Consider the following 20912-nt stretch of genomic DNA (forward strand, 5'->3'; position numbering starts at 1 on the left):
CACTGGGCAATCAGAGTGAGAAGCTATTTTAAAGAGCATTCTGTGATTTAAAATAGTATCTAAATCTCCCATGAGATTCAATGCTACTTAAAATACCTTTCACTGACAGGAATCTGAATCTTTGTGAGAAAACAGGAGCAGAAGAGATGGACAGCATCATTCTAGAAAGAGATAGGTTCTCTGCATCTTTCCCTGGTGTTTATTGTAAGTTAACTCTATCACAAACAACTACAATTCATTGTTTAATAAGTCAACATGCTAAATCTTGATTTTGCTTCTTCATGTGATTTTAAAATAACGGACTTATAGCTGGAGGTAATTTACTGTATCAAAGATGAATGTTGCAGTTGATCTACTCAGATAAATGCTTTTAATACAATAAATATACTGCTTTTAATATAATTAAACACATGATATAAAAGTTTTCCAGAGCTCCAAAATGGAAGAAATTAATAACAGTTGCAGAAGCTACAGATTTCTTATTCTTTAAAGATCTGACAAGTGAAGAACAGGATACAGGGTATAGAATTTCCCATCCCTTTAAAACCACTCCATTTTGCAGAACACTTGACTTTGTTCCTCTGATATTTCCATGAACTGAGTGTCAGGGATGAAAATGTGGGTAGTATGCTGAGGTTCCCAGAAAGCAAAATGCAGCCTACAGCTATAAAACCTGGGTTATTTTTCTTGCCTACTGAGTTCTTATTTTAATAAGAATAATAATTTTTAAATCTCCTCCTTAGGTAATTTGCTAGTGGAACTTCAAAAAGAAAAAAATGAGACTTTAGCAGGAAACAGTCTATTTATAAAGTATTTTATACATTTTCCCATTGTTTATGGTATACAGTGATGAGTTTAAAAATATAATTTCCTTTCCAACAATCTTGATTTTCCTCTTTGCTTTGATGATCTGTAAGTAGCTGTGTGATTGTTTACACAGCATTTTGCATGCCTCAAACTAGCAGGAAAAATCCTCCTATTATTAAAAAAAAATATGGGTACAGAAGGAAAACAGGAATTCAGTTCCTCCCAATGAATGGGGTTCCAACACTCTGCCTTATGGATCAGGATTAATTGTAAATTAAATACTTTCTATTTTGCTCATGCAATTTATAACAAAGCCACTGTACGTATTTCACAGTAACTCTGTTTGATCTGAATGGCAGTTTGACATGGGATGGTATTGATGTTAAGAATAAGCTTTCAGTGTTCTTGCAAGCATCTGCCTAAAGATGGCTGGGTTAGAAACCTCTAAAAATTGCAGTTCATTAATGTTCTGTAGCTTTGCAGAGACTCTGTAGAGCTAATAGCTATATTTTCAGAAGATTCTGTTCATTCCAAGTAATTTTTTTTTTTTTTCATTTTGGTTCTTGGCTACAGAGACCAGACAGATTTTCCCTCAATGGCTTCTTTTGTCTATTTAGTCTTTGGTGGCAGGGGGGCTCTGAGTTCAGAGAATGTCTCTGCTGTCTTCTCAAGTGGTATTTGTCTGACCATCAACAGAGCAATGCAGGGGAGGATGTACTGAGCTGGGGGTACCAAGACTAGAACTGGGACATGCTGACAGACAGCCCAGGACATGGGTGTGTGTCCCAAAAGCAGCCCTGTAGGTCAGATTCCTTGAAGCTGCTCACCCTTCACTGCATTCTTCCTGTCATATGTCAGGGAAGCAGCTCTGCTTTAAGTCCATGTGAGAGCAGAGACAAATTGTTGAGATATGTAGGGAGGGACAAGCAGCTGGCACAGATTAATGATCTCCAGATCCCAAAATTACATCTAGTCTTCCCAGCCTCCAGGTGGCCATCCAGCTTTAACTCTTCTAGCAGAACAGCAAACCAAACTGCAGCCTGCTTGTCAAAACAAATTATTTATTTAGCAGGAGAAACAGGAGCTCTGCTCATTCAAAGTCCGGTATAGAAAAGATTGGCTTTCTCAATCGACTCAGAGAAGCACAGGGTGGTTTCAGTTGAAAAGAACTTTAAGGTCATCTACTCCAACCCCCCTGCAGTGAGCAGGGACACTGTCCACTAGATCAAGTGGTTCAGAGCCCTGTCCAGACTGACCTTGAATGTCTCCTTGAATGGCTCCTCTATGAGATGGTTGAGCTGACCTTGGATGAGTCCAAAGGCCAAGAGAGACCTTAGGCTAAGAGCATGAAGTATACAAGGCATTACCGGTTTTTTACAGGAAGAAGAAAGATCTAAAAGAAGATGGAGTTTTTCAGAGACTGTTTTTTTATTTTGTTTTTGAAAAGCAAAGGAAAGTTCATGAAAACTAGGCTTAAAGAACATCAGACTGCAAAGGTGAGCTCTTATAATAAGGGAAACAATTGAACCAAGGTTGCTCTCAAGAGCCATCATATATGAAAAAACAAAGGGTTTTACAAATGATAGAACATCACAATTCACTGGTAATGAAATTATGGTCATGGCAAGACTGATTGGCAGACGATGCCATGAAAAGACAGGCTGTGACCATAAATGATAAAGAACTGACTGGGACGAAAATTTCATCCCTGTTGTTACTCAGCAAAAGAAGTTAGCCAGCCTTCTGTTGAAACAATCCTGGGAATTCTGCTGGAAAGCCAGGGAGTTGTTAAACAACTTCATTGTGGTCATGCACCCTACATGGTGAGATTCCCATGACCACCTCCAATACACATGCTACTTTCTGGGATGCATTTTATCAGGCTTGGAAGATAGCTTCACTGAGAATGTTTTGGTGTAGTGTAAACAGGCCCAGCTCATGCATTCAAAGGATTTGTGTAGCCAAGCAAGTTGGTGAAGAACAGGATTGAGGCATTATCCAAATGGATTAGGGTAAATGAGTCCTGCTCTTTACAAAGCAAACTTCATTAGCATGTTGGAAACATAAATATTGCTGGAATTTTTGGGTGGCAGAGAATCCATCAGCAGACCCTGTAGTGCAAAGATGATAGTGGCTAAATTCTCAGAGAATTCAGTGTATCTATACTGTAAATTTAATACCATACAGAAATAAATCTAATCAATTCCCCTAGTGCATTTTCATCCATGCAATGCTGGTGTACTGTCCAAGAATGGAGTGGAAAGGGAAGGGAAGGGAAGGGAAGGGAAGGGAAGGGAAGGGAAGGGAAGGGAAGGGAAGGGAAGGGAAGGGAAGGGAAGGGAAGGGAAGGGAAGGGAAGGGAAGGGAAGGGAAGGGAAGGGAAGGGAAGGAAGGGAAGGGAAGGGAAGGGAAGGGAAGGGAAGGGAAGGGAAGGGAAGGGAAGGGAAATGCTGAGGAACAGCTCTTCTCCAAGAGATCCATTGGCTGTTTCAAGGCTGAACACACCTATCCAAGCATGTCTCTTTCTCCATGAGAAAGGTATGGGACAGGCAAGGGGAGAGCTCGGCCAGGCGATGGGAGAATAGTTTGGGTTGGCTCCTGATGTTACTGCCACGGTCTAACGTAGATTGCAAGATGTGTTTGATTAAATTCCACACAGGGGTACACGGCAGAATAAAAGCAGGGAGTAAAGATAAGATATACAACTCGTATCTGCTAGGAATAAAAGATTACAAATTCAATTTATAAACATGAAAATAGTTGAAAGGATGGGCTGTGTTTGAATCCACAATAGGAAGATGGAAAGCTGCACAGGCCTTTCATGTTTTATTTTTGTTTTAGCACATTTTTTCCCAACATTACTAGTATTAAGAAGAGAAAATGAGGCTACATCCCAGACCCATTTGATAAAATAGATAAAATTATCCACTTATATCTCCAGGGTTTGCAGAAACTTGTAAAGAAGCAGCTTACCTCAGACAAACAGATTCAGAGATATATTTTTATTCACCTTTACAGCAATTACCCACAGTTGCTGTACAAGATTATTTAGGACATTCTGCAAAAAGTGATTAAGAAAGTCAAATCTAAATAAACAAACCATTTCATAAAACACCTTCTGCTTTCATGGATAATAGCTCTGTTTTTCAGTTCTATTAATAAGTTTAGAGTAACTTTCTGCTTCCATAAAATCATGATGAGATATGAATATTTAGTAACTAGAATGGTTGTCTGACTTATTCTGTATTTGTACTGATTGTGAATACCTCGGGCCATTTACGAAAAAATTCACATTCCTTTCACACCAGTCCTTGATTGTGGAAGAATTTCTCTAAGCAGGATGATTAGGCTTTAAGCCCCATTTTAATACAAAATTGTGTATCTCATATATTGCGATATCAATCCTGTGCTGTGTTAATCCCCAGGGCACTACTAGAGACTGCAGAGGGGTTTCTTTTTGCATCTACCTGTGAAAGCAACTGAATTTTATCACCCAGCCTTTCTGAATTTTGACTCATCCTCACCAACTCTTTGTTGGATCTGCTGACTCACTTTGCTTTCTTTTAAGTCTTTTTGGCTGTTTGGTGGCCAGAGGGTGGATGTCTGTTGTGATTACTGTTGTTTTCATTGGGTCTGCCAAGCAAAGTGCTGGGGCCAGCAGGAAGCCCCCTGCATGACAGAGAGCAAAGCAGGAAGCTGCTGGAAACTCCTTCTATTGCCCAAACCAGCCAGATTATGACAAGTGACATTTCCTAAACTTGCTTGGGTGTCTCCTCCACTGGCTGATGACTCTGTGAGGCTGATGGTGAGCATGGGGCTTTTCTGTCCTTCAGTTTTTAGTGTAAACTGACATCTACTGGTAATGAAATGTTGGGGTGTACAACAATTTTAATTTGGGGATCCTAAAACTATCTATTTACTTTTATTACCAAAAACAGGTTTGTTTGTTTTTTTTTCTCTGTGGGCATTATTTTTACCTGTTTAAATAATTAACAGACACGGAGCAACCAAGGTCTGCTATCACAGTCTGAAATTTCTGAGTTTTTCCTTAGCCTTTTCCTTTCCTATATGCATGCATGTTGTCCTTGAACAAATGCTGATGCTAAATCAGTATGGGAAGACTGAAAATTAAAATGAGTGCTGTACGGTAACTCTTGTGGAAAACATTTTGAACCTCCTAAGCCCCAAATGGGTCAAATATCTTGGTGCATAGGTGTGCTACTGCTTGTTTTGAGCTCCTGTAGAAGGACAGAAGCCAACAGTGCTCCTAATTAATTATTTCAAATTGCTTGTGGGCACACATAATATTGTTCCTTTTTTTTTTTTTTTTTTTTAATCAAAAGGAAAGAAAGCACTGATTTTTTTTTTAATTTTTTTTTTTTTTTCCTAAAAGGGGTCTATTCTAAGAGGGAGACCGCCAGCCTTGAAAGTTCTGGCCTTTTGAGAGCTGACACAATTTCCTGTAGGAGTTGCCTTTATAAAAGCTGTTTCCTATCAGCTTTTTATGTTGCTTTTCCTTTTTTGTAATTCTTCTCTTTGTTCTTAGTCTCTTCCCACTTTTCTCAATCATTTAACCCAATCTGTATGTCAAAAAAGAACTGAAGTCAGAACATACCCATTTCAACAGCTAACTTACACTAATAATTAACTTACAGTCAATACGTGTGTCAGAGCCCAGCACAGTCATGAACCTTATCCACAAATACTTTTATTTTACAGCTGGTTAACTTCTGCCACACAGGATAACTCACTCTGCATCAGGCGTGTTGCCAGCTGTAACAATTTATTTACCAATGTATTTTTATTATTATTCACCCTGTAAGCATTGCAAAGTCACAGAAGTTCTCTAGGTCCTGTGCTTTTAAGGTGCAATTATTTTGCACGAGGATGCTTTTTTTCTGTGTTGGGAAGAAAATGGGTTTAAGGGGAATATGTTGCAATGCTTTGATGGATTATTTCAGTAGGTCAAAAAGGAAAAGGAAAGCACAAATCATGTCTTCGCAGGGATATGAGATTTAATTCTGGTTTCAGTTAAATGAGTGTAGATTTACTGAATGATATATAACTGCATCACTTGATCTGTCAGAGTGTTTTAAGGTGAAATTGCATTAAAAGCATGAACTGGATTTTGATGTCAAATAGTAAATATCAGCAAATATCTCTGTGAAGATTTATTACAATCAGTACCATTAAAATGTCAGGGAGGACTTCAAATAAACTGTGGAGCATGGTCCTATATAGGTACTTTAAAATGTTGGAAACCGAATAGTTAAAAAACTCAAGTTATTTGGTTTAGGTACTAAGACTGACTATCTTTAAACCCAAGAATGTTGTGTGATGCTGAATTTTTTCCTTTATCTATGGGAACCTTCCGCATATGGACAGATCATTGCATCACTGATAGGGATTTGTGGCAACACCCTTTGATCCTGCTTGGAGTCCCTGCCCCCTTCTCACTTCTATCCTAATCCTTCCCTTCTTCACATCTGCTGTTCCATGTGCCTTCCTTGTTGCCTGTCCTCTGTGTCCACCCTCAGCTGCAGGCACCAGCCAGGCTGTTGCTGAACCTGAGGAGCTCCATCAGCACGTTGTTTTCAGAGCTTCTGCCCTGATGGCATCAGCTCAGCACTGCTTTCACAACAGACGGCTTGTTTTCAGAAAAGGAGGAAAAGTGGGGGAAGCAGCGGAAATCCAACTTTCCACTGGAGATGTGTCATCCCAGCGTGAACAATAGCGAGGCAGCGGCGACTCTGTGCTGCCCTGCGTCCCTTCTGCGGGTGCTGGAGTGCCAGGGGAGCCCTCAGTGCAGACATTCTCACCACGGCTCTGTGGGGAGGCAGAAAGAGGAGTCACCACACTGATGTGTAAGAACAGCCACACATGTGAAAGCAGTATCTCCCAGCAGCAGGATGATTTCCAGGCGTGCTGACCACTATGTGCTGTGCAGACCTTGTGAACAGTCCGGCTCAGGCTCTTAATGCAAGGACTTCTGTAGGATACATGTGTTTACTTTAAAACAACAATGTGCATTTTTTCCCAGAACAGACTGTATTTTTTTCAGTTCTTTCAGCCATGGGCTGCATTCAGGCTTTCTTGGGATATAACCAAGTTTACAAGGCCTTTCCTTGACTCCCCTATCAATTTTTTCTCAAGGAGTAGTTTCCTGTTTACTGAGAAGGCTTCTGGAGGGACTTTCTCCTGTAAAAGCAGTTTTATAGATTCACAGAATGGCTTGGGTTGGAAGAGGCCTTTTAAGGGTCATCAAGTCTAACTTCCTGCCATGGGCAGAGACATTTTGGCTTTACGTGATTTCTGGATTTTACACAATCTTTACACAGTTCCTCAACCTGAAAAGTTGCGGTGAGATCTTAGGATAGCTAAAAACAGTAATGCAGTCTATGGCCAAATCTGACAGAGCTGATGCCTCTAAGCAACAGAGAGATCTGGGTTATGGTAGGGAAATAACCAAAAGTTCATTAAAAATTACAGTAGGTGAGGTGGGTCCCCTCAGATCCGCTTAGGATCATGTCCTTGGATGGCACAAACCATCCAGGTTTGGCATAGCTTAGCTGGGAACCCACAACCGTTTTTCTTGCATTTCTCAAGAAACTCTTTTTTTTCCCTATGAGAAGCATTTAAATGAAAAAAGGACCTGGTGGTGGTGGTCGACAGCTGCTGAACATGAGACAGTGTGTTCCTAGGTGGGCAAGGTGGGCAGTGGCACCTGGAATGAGAACCAGTGTGACCAGCAGAACCAGGGAAGTGATTCCTCCCCTACACCCGGCACTGCTGAGGTACCTTGAGAGCTGTGTCCACTCTTGGGCCCCTCAGTTCAGGAAGGACACTGAGGGGCTGGAGTGAGTCCAAAGAAGGGAGCAGAGCTGGGGAAGGGTCTGGGGCACCAGGAGCAGTTCGGGGAGGTGGTGGGGCTCAGCCTGGAGAAAAGGAGGCTCGGGGGGACCTTGTGGCTCCGCACAACTCCTGACAGGAGGGGACGGCCGGGTGAGGGTCGGCATCTTATCCCAGTACACAAGTGACAGGACAAGAGGACATAGTCCTAAGCTGAGCAGGGGAGGTTCAGGTTGAACATTAGGGAGAATTTCTTCATAGAAAGGGTGATTAGACAGTGGAAGAGGCTGCCTAGGGAGGTGTTGGAGTTCCCGTCTCTGGAGGTGTCCAAGTAGCATGGATGTGGCATTCACGGCTGTGGTCTGGTTGACAAGGCAGGGATCGGTGAAAGGTTGCACTCGATGATCCTGGAGGTGTTTTCCAACCTGAGCGATTCTGTGATTGTGTAAAAGGCGCAGCCCGGCGCTCTGCCGTGGTCACTCATTCCGCGCTGCGGTGAGGGCGAGGGCGAGGGCAAGAACCCTCCCGCTGCTGTCGGAGCGGGCCCACAGCCGCCATCGCCGCTTTAAGCCGGCACATTCCGCGAGGCGGGTGCAGCTCCGGCCCTGCTGCGCTGCGGGACTCCGCTCCCGGCCTGCTCCGCGCCCGCCCCGCCCCGCCTCGCCTCGCCCCGCCGGGCCTCGCCCGTCTCAGCCCGCGGCCGGCGCGGAGCGGTGGCCCCCGGCGAGCGAGCGAGCGACCCCCGTCCGTGCCCCCGCTGGCTCCCGCAGCCCCGCCATGGGGGGCGGTGGCGGCGAGCGCTGGGCGCTGTGGCTGTGGGTGCTGTGGCTGTGGGTGCCCGCGCGGTGCGGCGGTGCCATGGACGAGTGCGCCGAGGAGCGGAGCGGGCGGGCGCAGCGCTGCATGCCCGAGTTCGTGAACGCGGCGTTCAACGCTACGGTGCTGGCCACGCACACGTGCGGGACGCCGGCGGAGGAGTACTGCGTGCAGACCGGGGTCACCGGCGTCACCCAGTCCTGCCACCTCTGCGACGCCGCCCAGCCGCACCTGAGCCATGGCGCCGCCTTCCTCACCGACTACAACAGTCCGGCCGACGCGACCTGGTGGCAGAGCCGCACCATGCTGGCCGGCGTGCAGCACCCCACCGCCGTCAACCTCACCCTGCACCTGGGTAAGGACGGGGAGCGGGGAGGGGGCGAGGGCACCGGGGGAAGAGTTAGCCTGGGCACCAGCGCAGGCTGCGGGTGACCTGCTGGAGAGCAGCTCTGCGAAGAAGAGCTGGGAGTCCTGGTGGACAGCGAGCTGTCCACGAGCGTGCCCTGTGCGCGGTGGTGTCCCCGGGTGCGTTAGGACCAACACAGTCGGCTCTTCCAGGGCGGATCCCGCCTCTGTCTCCTCAGACCTAGTGAGGCACATCTGGAATGCACATCCAGGTCTGGGCTCCTTAGGACCTGGAGCAGGTCTAGCAGAGGCTGTGGAGATGATGGAGGGACTCGAGCATCTCTCTCACGAGGTGGGAGTGTTCAGCTTAGAGAGGAGATGGCTGAGAGGAGTCTATCCCTGTCTGCAGGGAGGGCTCAGAGGCGGGACACAGCATACTGCTCCCTGGGACCCAGCAATGGGACACGAGACCATGGGCAGAAATGGATGCCCAAGAAGTTCCACCTGAACATGACGAAGAACTTCTTTCCTGTGCAGTGACCAAGCACTGGAACAGAGACCAGAGAGGCTGTGCAGTCTCTTACTTGGAGGTATTCCAGACCTGTCGGGACACAATCCTGTGCCATGTGCTCTGGGATTGGCCCTGCTTGAGCAGAGAGGTGGGACCCGGTGACCCGCTGTGGTCACTTCCAACCTGCCCCATTCTGTGGTTCAGTGCTGAAAGGCCGCCTGCACACCGGGCACTGCCGGGGCCCTGCCTGGGTGAGTGCCAATAACAGGCCCTGGGTGGTCCGGTGTTCAGCGTGTGTCATCGAATCCCTGCTCTGCAGGTCCTCAGCCATGTTCACCAGGTCTAAGAGTGCTGGCTGCACCCCATGGTTGTGTTGGGATGTCCTCAGCCAGGGGTCTGGCCCTGCGCTGGTTCTTCACCCCTCAGCTGATAGCTTACTCTCATCTGCTCAACAGTGCTTGGTAAACTTGATTTTCAGCATTTTCCAGTGAATATTGCACGGGTTGCTCCACTGCAGTCTGCATTGGAGGTGCTGTTGGTTTGTGAGAGGAGAGGCCATGCTGCCACAGGCAACTGGATGTGGAGCAGGTTGGAGTGATCATGTCCCACCCCTTGCACCAGGGATCATAGAGCCATTTTTAGGTTGGAAAAATAGTAGAAAGAAATTGTTCCCTGTGAGGGTGGTGAGGTACTGGCACAGAGAAGCTGTGGATGCCCCATCCCTGGAAGTGTCCAAGGCCAAGCTGGATGGGTCTTGGAGCGACCCGGTCTAGTGCAGGGTGTCGCTGCCCATGGCAGGGAGTGGAATGAGATGAGCCTAAAGCCCCTTTCAACTCAAGCCATTGTATGATTCTGTGAAAAGACCTTTAAGATCAAGTCCAACTGGTAACCCAATGCAGCCGAGCTCAGGATGCAGGTGGGAGATGTTGGTTTGAAAAGTGGCGGGCACTGTGGGAAATCACATGCAAGGGCACATCTGCTGTGTATCCTCTTACCCCCGGGGCAGCATTGTCCTTTAATTGCTGGGTGCTTAGGCGTGTCAACAGCTGCTGAACTCTAACAGCCAGTCAGAAAAAGAAGGTGAATTTTCTGATTGGTTGTCAGTTCCAGAGGTTTCTTTGGGATAAAGTATTTTAGCTTTCACTTTGGTTTGTGGACAAGCTTTTCTTTTCTGTTCATTCAGTTATTCAAGCTATCATGACATGGAGGAAGGGTAATAATTTAAGAACTGGAAGACAAACCAGCCGAGAGAAAGTTGAAACCACAACTTATTATCCTCATGTCATTAAATCAAGTAAATATTAAAGAAAGCCCCACTGCAGCCATTCACAGCTTCTAATCAAGAGCAGCTGTTGAGCGTTTAGTATCAATAACAGTATAATTCAGGGGAAAAATGGTGTTAGGGCTTGTAGAGCTGGATCTTGTGAGAGCTTGCACCTGCATTGGTGAGATGTAGTTGATGGCACTGAGTCCTGTACCAGGGGTCACCTGATGAGCACATCCATGTGCCCCAGAAGTCTCTCTGCCCTAAAGTGTTTCCTTGTATTTGGAGCTTCAACATAAATATACTACATAAGCTTATCTAATAGTCCCTCTTTATTTTCTTTTCTTTGTACATTAGGAACCTTTTTTTCCAAAACTCCTGGAAAGCAAAGATTTGATCTCAACTTCTTTTTTAATAACAGTCATTGTAATTCTCATTATCAAGGCACGACTTACAGACCCATCTGTAATCCTGCTGTCCTTGGTTTTGTGTAACCATATATATATGGGTGTTCTTTGAAAAACAGTACTGGGAGCAGTGTTCTGTGTCCTGGGCTTTGAAGAAATGCACGCATTTTTCTGAAAACATCTGCATCTTCAAAATACTGTAGCACTGCAGCGCTTTCACTTGTGTTCCAGGCTTGTTTGCAGGCTCTTGGAGCTTTGGGAATTTGCTTTGCCATGTTTTTTGAGTAGAGTACAACTTTAAAGCACAAGCTGCCTGACCGACTTTGATAAATTTGAGGGTTTTTTTTTGGTCTGATTTTTCCTAGTTAGGTTTTTGGGTGGGGTATTTTTAGTATAAAGCCTTTTAAGAATCAGAAGCTTGTTGTGGGCATAGTGGTGGTGAAGTTGGTTTTAAGATGACAGCAGCAAAGCATTTATCTCTCTGCACACGTGCTGTGTGATTCTCTGCATTGCTGAGTTTGTGGCAGGTTGCAGAGCTGTTGAGTACTGACAGTGCCTTTTTAGCCTAAAATGCCCCAAACATCTCTGCAGCATTGCTCTTCCCTACTTTTGTGAGACCTTAAAACCATCTCTGAGTGAGCTGCTGGATGCTGCTTTTGCGTTCTATGTGCCTGCAGGCACTGCGGTCTGTGGGACACTTAATTATTGACATCACTAAGAGGCAAAGAGCTTGACAAGTATTTATGCACTCGACAGGACATAAAGGCATTCTGGGGCACAAAGCCCTTTCATGCAGTTAGTTCTGCCTGGTCTTTGAGGATTAAGCTGTGTGCTCAGACCCGTATCCTTATTTGATGCTGCAATTGCCTTAATTTCTGAAAATGTTGGTGTCCTGAATGGTTAATGCTGTTTTGCACCTGGGCAGGACCAGCTGCATTGACTCTAGGTTTAATGTACATGCTGCCCTGTGCTGAGTTTTTTGGCAGTTTGAGATGTCTTGATTAACATCCAGTGATGTTCAGTCCATGTAGAACAGCATTAACATTTCAGAGGGGCCTGCAAAAGGTCAGCAAGAACTGCAGGTCTGTTGCCAACGTGTGAATTTCTTTGAATCTCCTTACAACGTGCAGTTCAGAATAAGTTTAAAAACCTTTGATTTTGGGACTAGGTGCCAGCACAAAGCCTGATACAGAAAAATACAGCACAGATCACTACTAGTGAGTTAAAGGCTCAGATCCTGGGAGTGTTTGGAGATGACATCTGTGTCCAGAAGTTAGGGTGCTCCCTGAGGAGAGGGGAATTGGGGTAATTACCACTCCCTGCACCAGGAACATCTGGAGTTATAAAGGCTATTTCTCTTTGTATGAGAGGGTATTAAGACCCCCTAAGTAAGAGTAAGTAAGAGGCCTGGAGACATGAATTTGCAGCTGTATTTTGGGAGAAGGAGGAGCTGAACCTGTTCACAGGGTGATGTCTGGATAATTAGGTTAGTGAGTGAGAGGAGGGGAGAGCATTGCCGTGTCCTTTCTTCCACATTTCTTAAAACTATCCCTTGGCTTCCCTATTTTCCATTTCCTCAGAATTTATTACTTATTTAGACTTGACCCAGCCAGTCTTTTTTTTTTTTTTTTCCTTACTGCTCTCCCACTCTGTTCCCATATATTCCCAAAAAAAGGAACTTTGAGGCAGCGGTGCCAGCTTTCAAATAGAAGATGGAAGCCAAGGCCTTACAGTGCGTTGTCTGCTCTGTTTTTGAAGCCAGGGTGTCACGTTATTTTTACTGTCAGTGCTGTTTGCTTGTCCTGGGAGCACTGGGGTAGTTCTGGCATCTCCCCAGTGCTTTGTATGCATGTGCTTGAGCACAGCATTGCTGTAGACTCCTGACACACAGAAACAACACTGTGTGTTGAAGATGCTCCCTTGAACACTGGAAGAAGGGGAAAAGAGACAACATGGAGGTACATGGAGTATTTTTGGTACTTGGTGCTCTTGTTGGGGCAAAGGTTTGTGTTTTATCAGATGTCATACCATTTTTCAGAGCAGATTCTCACTCTTTCCTTCTGCAGCTCTTATTTCTGTGTGCTTTCTGTTGTTTCTACACTGTTTTTTTTATCCACTTCTACATATACCTTTGTGTTCCCTTCCCAACCAGCTCTGCTTGAGCCACCTCTCATTTTTCCCCACCACTTTTACTTTCTGGCCAGATTTGCTTGATTTCAGCTATTGTGATTTGTGACTACCCTGGTGTTTTGTTCCTCAGACAAAGAGGAAGCCTCCTCAGCATGCTGGTGGCTGTTCCATGGTGGGGTGACTCCATCTCCAGTGAGAGCAGCCGTGCTTTTATCAGCAGCCTGTGAGCTTAGAGCAGTCCAGTTCCTGGGGCAGGTGACTGTCCACTGCATCTCAGCAGGGATGGGTCCAGATGTGCTTGATTGTTGATGCTGGTGGTCTCAGCTATGAATTCAGGACTATCTGGAAGGCAGAAAAGATCAATTCCATCCTCTTCTGTCATTGCCTCCAGAGGAGGAGATTGTTTGCTGCTGGAAGCAGCCCTCTGGTAGCCTGCCTTTCAAGAAGAAAGATGAAATTGCTGGTTGCCTTGGTTAAAAACATGTTGGCTCCTGAAATGCTTACTATAGACCAGCCTGGAAACTTATGTCACCAAGCTGAATGGTGTCTTATATATATAAAGAAAAACTTGTGAAAGCTGTTGGTTGCTAAAGAAATGAATTACTCATCTCCTTCACCTCCCCCTTTTCTACCCTTTTCTCAGTCCTTTATTTGGCTCTGAGGAGAGCGATGATGCTTGGTTATATATACTTTGCCGGCAAAGCATGGTTTGAGGCATGACTGCCATTTGAAGGCATTTACAAGGAAACCCAGGCGAGTTGCCAGTTCTTGTGCTCAGGCCTGGCCTGATTTGCCTGTTGTTTTTAGCAGACGAGGTTTTTTTGAGTACAGAAAACCAGTGGGGTTTTTTTTGCAGAAGGGAGAACTTTAAAATGTGACTTAAATCAAATAGATAGTTTATAGCACTGGGATGCAGTTGCTCTGTTTTACTCAGTGCAGTGATGCCCTCAGTTTGCCAGTTATCCCATTAAAACTTTATGAGCCTGTGGTTTGCTGCTTTCCTTAGGGAACCACCGTGGTAAAACCAAGTGCAAGCAAGCAGGGTGTATGCACGTGAAGCTTTGCTTAGTGTAGCTGCAATTTAAAAAGTGGTAATTAAGGCGTTGGGAGGGCATTTCCAGCTCCAAGGCCGGTGTTCAGGGCGTGTTGGGAGCCTGGGCTTTGCCGTGGTATTTGCGGAGCCCTCGGGGAGACACTATTTTAGTTGGTCTCGCAAAGGCTTGATTTACATTTTGCAGGTTTCAACAAGAGTACTGAAGAGATCAGGGCTTTTAGTGGCCAGTTATTCAGTGCAGTTATATAAAGGTATCACTTCCTGCATACTCTTCAAATTCCCCAAGTTTTTCTCCTGCTCTGTCTCGGGATGCTGATGCCACTGCACAATGCCTTTGGGAATACTATACAAGGCAGAGCACTTACTTTGGGGGGTGGAAAGAGCTGGAACTGTGTGGCATTTTGCTCTAAAACCAGCTGCTATTTGTGGTGCTTGTCCTGAGTTGGTAGAAGAAATAGTCGCAGGTTTTCACACACTCAGACAGTTCCTTTTGTAGGTTTAAACCTTCAAAACAGTTTGCTGCTCAGAATTGTTAGTGCTGAAAAGCTTCTGGCTTATTAGGTACCGTTTCTCTTGTAGCCTGAGGCTTTGAGAGGCTCTTGCAGCCTCTCAGAGTCTGCAAGTGAAAATCCCAGGCTGCCGCTTCCCACGGAAATGAAAAACGGGATTGCTCTGCAAACAACACTTAGAGAAAAGAATTTCCAGTGTAGATGGATGGGATGGGAAACTTGGATCTTGGGTTCACCATAAGAAGGGCTGTGAGCATTATGCTTACCATCTTTGTCTGTCTAAGACCTCCTGCTTGTGTCCTGGGGCCCTAATTCAATGCTCACTGCCACTGGTGAGGCCATGCTGAGTGATTTTTCCCTCTGGCTGCATGTTCTTCCCGTGAGTTAACTGGGATATGGGATCTAGCATGTTAAACATCACATCTTAAGTCACCATCCCTGGTCTGTAATAACCCTTGGAAACTCACCCTGGGCTGCTGCCCCCACATAAGCTCTGGCATGCCAAGAACCATTCTAGGCTGCTATTACACATCTCTTAACCATGAGATCTTGCTTATTGGTGGCTACCACGGTGTGCTTTGATCAGAAAATAACACGAGTTTCATAGTTTCATAATGAATTGCACAAATCTTGCTGGGTCTGTTGTCCCACCACATAGAAAGGAATATGTTTTCTCCCCCAGATACATCATAGCCCCGTGTGTCTCAAATAAAGCTTTACAGCCTTTAAGTCAGGGATGAATGTGGCTGCTTGTGTTGAAGACATCACTAGCTGTGTTTGAAACTCTTTGTAAAATTTGGAAATGGCTAAGAGATTATCCTAAGGGTGTGCTGGGGATTGCTCTCATTGTCCACAGCATTCCATGATTAACGTTGGATTTTTAGCAGTGTGCTGGTGATGTTGGTTGTCACATCAGCATTGATGAGAGTTTCACGACAGCTGCTAACAAACCAGCTGCTCCATGAGATCAGAGAGCTGCAGCTAGTAGACATGTGCAGTTGTCAAACAGGACCAGGAATGCTGAGAGGAGAAGCTGCCTTTTGTAGCTTGCCAGACCAAAGGTACAAGCTGCTGGCAGCCTTGGTGGGCTTTCAGGTACTTTTGAGGTAAAACATAATTTCTAGGAATTATTCTCATGTAGAAGCTTGGAAAATAGTGAAAACTCATCAACTGTAAGATGATCTGAAATAACAAGGTAATTTAATTCAAATTTAAAGAAAGCCTCAGTCTTTCTTTCTACCAGCCCAGCCCTATTTGAGAGATCTTTCACCAAAAAAAACCCCAAATTCCCACCAACCCCCTCATATATTATTCAGTGGTCTTCAGCATTCTATTTGAAACTGGGTGGCAAAGCACTTTTTGTTTCCATGCTTCTACTTGTTTTAGATATTCCAGTGTGATAGTCATCAAAGAGCTGTTTCCAGTGGTAATCATGCCTGCAGTTCTGACACAACACAGCTGTGTTCAGCAATGGAGAATTAAAAATTTTCCTCTTCTAGAAATATTTTCCAAAAACTATCCAAAAACTATTATTGGACTTTTATTTTGTTCTTTTTTTTTTTCTCCTTTGGTAGATAAACTAGTACCATCTTGTACATGGGAGGTGCATTTCCAGGGGGCTTGAGGCCTTATTTGTACAGTTGTTTGGGGATTTGGTGTTTTTGTGGGGGAAGGGAAGACTTTTAAGATGTTTGTAGAGATGGTATATTGAGAACTTGAAAAGACCCAGGGTTTGTGGGTTCTTGGCTCAGCTTTCTGCAATGTTCTCATTTCTGCTACAGACTTTGGTGTGCTTGGAGAACTGTTCATCTGTCTTGGCTTTGTAGCAGGTCCTGTGTTTTACAGGAGGACAAGGTAAATGGCTATTTCATCCTCAGGGGTTTGGGATGCTCCTGTGGGAAGGCCAGGGTGCAGAACCAGAGTTAAATGGAGTGGCACCAGGCCTGAAGTGGAAAGCAGGCAGACCTGACCCTTCCATTGCTCTTAACCCTCTGTAATGGAAAGATCACATCCCAAACCCCCTTAAACCTATCAAATATTAAAACCTGCTTGATAACAGAGATTGTTCATCACATGTGTGTTCAAGTGGGCAATGGCTGGCTGAACATGGTACCCCTTGGTTTCCCAGTGAGTTGCCTGAAATGTTCATTCCTTTTGGTGCTCCAAGGCTGAGGGAGCACTGTGGAGTTTGGGCTTGGCACCAGCCCAGCTCTGAGCACTCTGCTTTCTTCTTACAATTTTTTTTTTTTTTCAAAGTATGCTTTATAGCTCAACCTACTTGGCATCAAAAAAGACCTTGTTCCTATCACAGTGAGCAGCTGCTTGTGCAGCATATTGCACCTGGTCCAGTTTGGTTTATTTTGGTGGGGGGGAAATATCAGGGCTGCTTAACAGGTTGTTTTTTAATTTTTTAAGAACTTTTCCCTTCCTTGTATACTTTATTTCAGGAAGGTGAATCTTTCTTATCTTTGAATTAAAAGATAATGTGTCTTGGAGTCTTTTTAAGGAAATGGTTGCACGGAACCTCTTCAAGAGGGATAAAGGGACCGTTTTCTTGGTGCCTTTTTATACTCCACAACCTTGTAAATACAGTATAAGTCATGTACTTTGAAAGGCTCAGTTTGTTTTGGGTGTATCTCTTATTGAGATTAGTGGAATGAAAAATCAGTCCCTTCTGGAAAAAGTACCATCAAAATGCTTCTTGATGTCAGTTTTGTGTGGGACTGTTTGACTGAGAGAAAAGAAAATGTTCTTGTCCTGGGTCAGCTCTGATTACAATGATTATTTATAATCCCTTCATCTGCAGTCCTTCGCATGCTCCCATCTGGTGGGATATTGCAATGGGATTTTCTTCCCAGCAGCTTGCAGGGCTGGTCCCTGGGGAGCAGCCCTGGTCAGGCTGCCCTTGCTTTTCAGCTTCTGCAAAAACATGGGTTATTTATGAGGATCCAATGTGTCTCCCTCTGTCCTGCTCCTGGCTGTGGCTGTCTAGGTGCTGGGCTTGGCCTACAGCCTCCTTTTACTGTGACAGCAGCTGATGCTTCCCTTCCAGCTGCTGCTTCCTCTGCTTTCGCTGGCTGCCTTCCGTGCTCTCGTGGCTCCTGCTGTCCTCGCTGGAGATACATAGGACAAGGGATTTCTCAACACTGAATCTACTTGATGAACTTGTTAAGAAGCTGTTGATGAAGTCTGTGGTTGCTCAAAGCTTGCAGATTTGTTTACTGTCCCCTTTCTTTTTTTCTCCTTCCTGAAGCTCCTTGCAGTCTTCCTGGGTTTCCCCTCCTTCCCACTCCTGTTTTCCTGGTGCTGAGATGTCCCTGGGCAGATTGGGAAGGCAACTCCCTTCCTGGGATGAGGTTTTTTAGCTGAGGTCTCCCATAGTTCTAGTCCTGGCAGCCAGCCTTGGCTCCTTGGGTAGCATTGCTGCTGCCCTTTTACACTCACTGCTTTATGCATGTGTACAGACAAGGTGCTGGTGGTTTCATTTTGGTTAGACTGAGAAATAGAGTGCAAGTTCAAAATCCATAAATGCTCAGAATTCCATAGTTTCTCATCTTGCACGTGTTAGGGACTGGGCGGGGATGGGAGCCCCTCATCAAAGGGCTGTTACATGTTTTCCTCAATTGAAGCCTTTTTTTTTTTGTCATAAAAACAAATGTTTGTGTCTGTTGCTTCCCAGCAGGGTTGTGAAGAAGTTATTGAAAGCTTGGAGTAAGGAGAGTTGGAGCTGCAGGGATGGGGCAGCTGCTGCAGAGCTGGTGCCACTGCCAGAGCGAAATGTGAACTCTGAATAAAGCGACAGCCCACTATCATTGTGCAATATCTACTTAATGAAACTTACTTTTTGCCCTACTTGCCCTCCCTGCCTTGTTCTTCTGGGGTGGCAGGTGGAGCTGGGAGGGTTGCTGGGCTCTTTTGTGCCCTCCATCCGTGCTCTGCAGGCGTGGGTTTACTGATCAAATGCCCGGCATTACACGAGTCACTGCCCTTGTGCTTTCTAAGCAGAGTGACTCTGCACACATCCCCGTGTGCTCTGCCCCTTTCTCACACCCTCCCTCCCCGGGGCCAGCCCACATTGCAGGGGGGTCAGCAGGACAGTCCTGGGGCAGCTAAACCCTGTTTCCTTATGGAACAAAGTACAGATTATTTTGGAAGTAATGATACAGAGGTGAGCTTTTCCAAAAGCTTTGTAGCACTTTTAGGAAGTAAGGGCCTTTTTTACTGTTAGCAACTTAAGATGTATTTTCTCTGCCACATATTTTCTTGTAGCCTTATTTTCCTATACTTCTGTTCCTTGTAAGAGGTAGGAGCTGTGTCAGGAGAAGCCCACTTCTCTTTTGGGAAGCCCCTGACTTTTTTGGGAGATTCTGGAAAGGCTGTGAATCATGAACTTGGGGCACTCCTTTGCACCCCACATTGGTTCTCTCAATTCCCTGGCAGACTGCCACCAGGTTTTGAGTACAGAGCACATAATTTCATTTAAAAAAATAATCCAAGAGGCACTCTTAGGAGATCTTTAATTTGATATCCAATGATACATTTAGAACTCTCTAGGAAAATGCATTTTTCTATGGCTCTGAAAGTACAAGGGTAGCCCTGGGAAAGAATATTACAAGATTCCCAAAGCCAGGTTTGTTGCCTTTCTGTGCTCTGATTTTCTGCAAGTTCAAGCAAAAACATGGCAGTAACATGGTTTTGTGATGGTAAGTCATGTTTTGCTCATAATTCATAGCTCCATGCTGTTGAAAATTGCTTGGTGCAGCTGTGGCTTTGGCAGCTCATGAGCACCACAGTTACCAGCTGGGTACAGGCCTTTCAAAAACTCTTGTGTCAGGGAAGGCACTGGGCTAGTTTTGTGGTACACTTGGCTCTGAGTTTTGTTGTAGTTACTCAGCAAATTAATGGTTAATTAATCAAGGATTTGGATATGCAGTTAGAACAGTGCTGTGGTCTGACACTGATCTCTGCCTGGACAGTGACACTAACTATTGTGTAGAAAAGGTTAAAAATTTCGTAGGAATCTCAGTTCTTCCTGTTGTGAAACCTTGTACTGAATATGTCTCCTCGTTAATTTGTCTGTGAATTTATCACCTTCTTCATATCAGCCATTCAGTCTGTTTTGTAACTTCAGGGCTGTGGTATGTTCTTTTGTGAACTGCGTGTTAGAACATTAACATGCTGCTCTGGTGGGTGGGAGGGACCCTGTCTTCCAGCCTTTCTGTCCTACAGATCCTGATTTTCTTTATTGCTATTACCCAGAAAAAAGTCAAAGTTGACTTGAAAGCAGTGGGAGGGAATGAAGTGTTTTGAAAGGATGATCCCATCGATGGGAGCAGTTTTGAATGCTGGGGTACAGAGCTGGGTTGTGGGAAGAGAGGTGGTTCAGCCAAAGGGATAGAATTTGGAGTTGTTAATCTGCTTCATTAGAGCTGTGTACCGGAAAGTTTGAACTGTGCCTGGCTAAATCGAATGAGGCTTTGAAATTCACAGCGGTGCTGGCAGCCTGCTGGCGTTTGTCCTTCCTGCAAACAAACACACAGCTGCTTGGACCAGGCATCCCCGGTGCTCTGCACCCTGCTGTGTCCTCCAGCCCCCTGCAGAAAGCTGCTCTTGCCTTCCGGGAAGCCACAAGAGACCAGTGGGAAGAGACCTCCAGGAAATGAGTTGGTGTTGCCATTGGACCCATGGAGGACGTGAAAGCATGAAGGGTTTGGTTCACATCTCTGCTCTGTGTGTGTGATTTGCGTAACAGGGTAAAACATTCTCTGTTGCACCCCTCTGAGGAGTGACATGGGTGCTGGCTTGTTTAAGAAATTTGCTGGTAAGAGTCTGAACTGTTGTTGTGGTTTGACACTGGCCAAAAGCCAGGCACTCATGAAAATCATTCACTTCTTTCCCTCTGCTTTAGCTGAGCAGAGGAGGGGAAAAAGAATCGGAAAGGCTAAATTATAAGGATTAGGAGAAAAACACTTTAAGGGCAAAACAGGTTCAAACTTAAACAGTATAAAGAAAACTTATTATTAACAGAATTAAAAGTGGGTAGTGAGAACTAAAATAAACCTTTAGAATACCTTTTTCCCCCTTCCAGCTCCTCCTTCCTTCCCATGGACAGCACAGGGAAACAAAACATGGAGTCTTCAGTCAGTTTGTCACTTCTAAAAATATTTCTTCACTTTGCTCGGGGAGAGGAGTCTCTTTTGCTATGCCATGGGGTCCTTCC

General features: G+C 45.2%; 1 protein-coding gene across 1 annotated transcript in view; it reads left to right on the plus strand.

Moving 5' to 3' along the window:
* The first annotated feature begins 8328 nt into the window (after positions 1-8328).
* Positions 8329-20912, plus strand: part of LAMC1 (laminin subunit gamma 1) — a 67090-nt gene continuing 54506 nt past the window's right edge. Inside the window, exon 1 of the mRNA XM_053949943.1 lies at positions 8329-8827. Within this exon, the coding sequence (XP_053805918.1) occupies positions 8434-8827 (394 nt within the window). The 5' untranslated portion in view covers positions 8329-8433. The remainder of the gene's footprint in view (positions 8828-20912) is intronic.

Source organism: Vidua chalybeata, chromosome 9, assembly GCF_026979565.1.
Source record: "Vidua chalybeata isolate OUT-0048 chromosome 9, bVidCha1 merged haplotype, whole genome shotgun sequence".
Classification (NCBI taxonomy): Eukaryota; Metazoa; Chordata; class Aves; order Passeriformes; family Viduidae; genus Vidua; species Vidua chalybeata.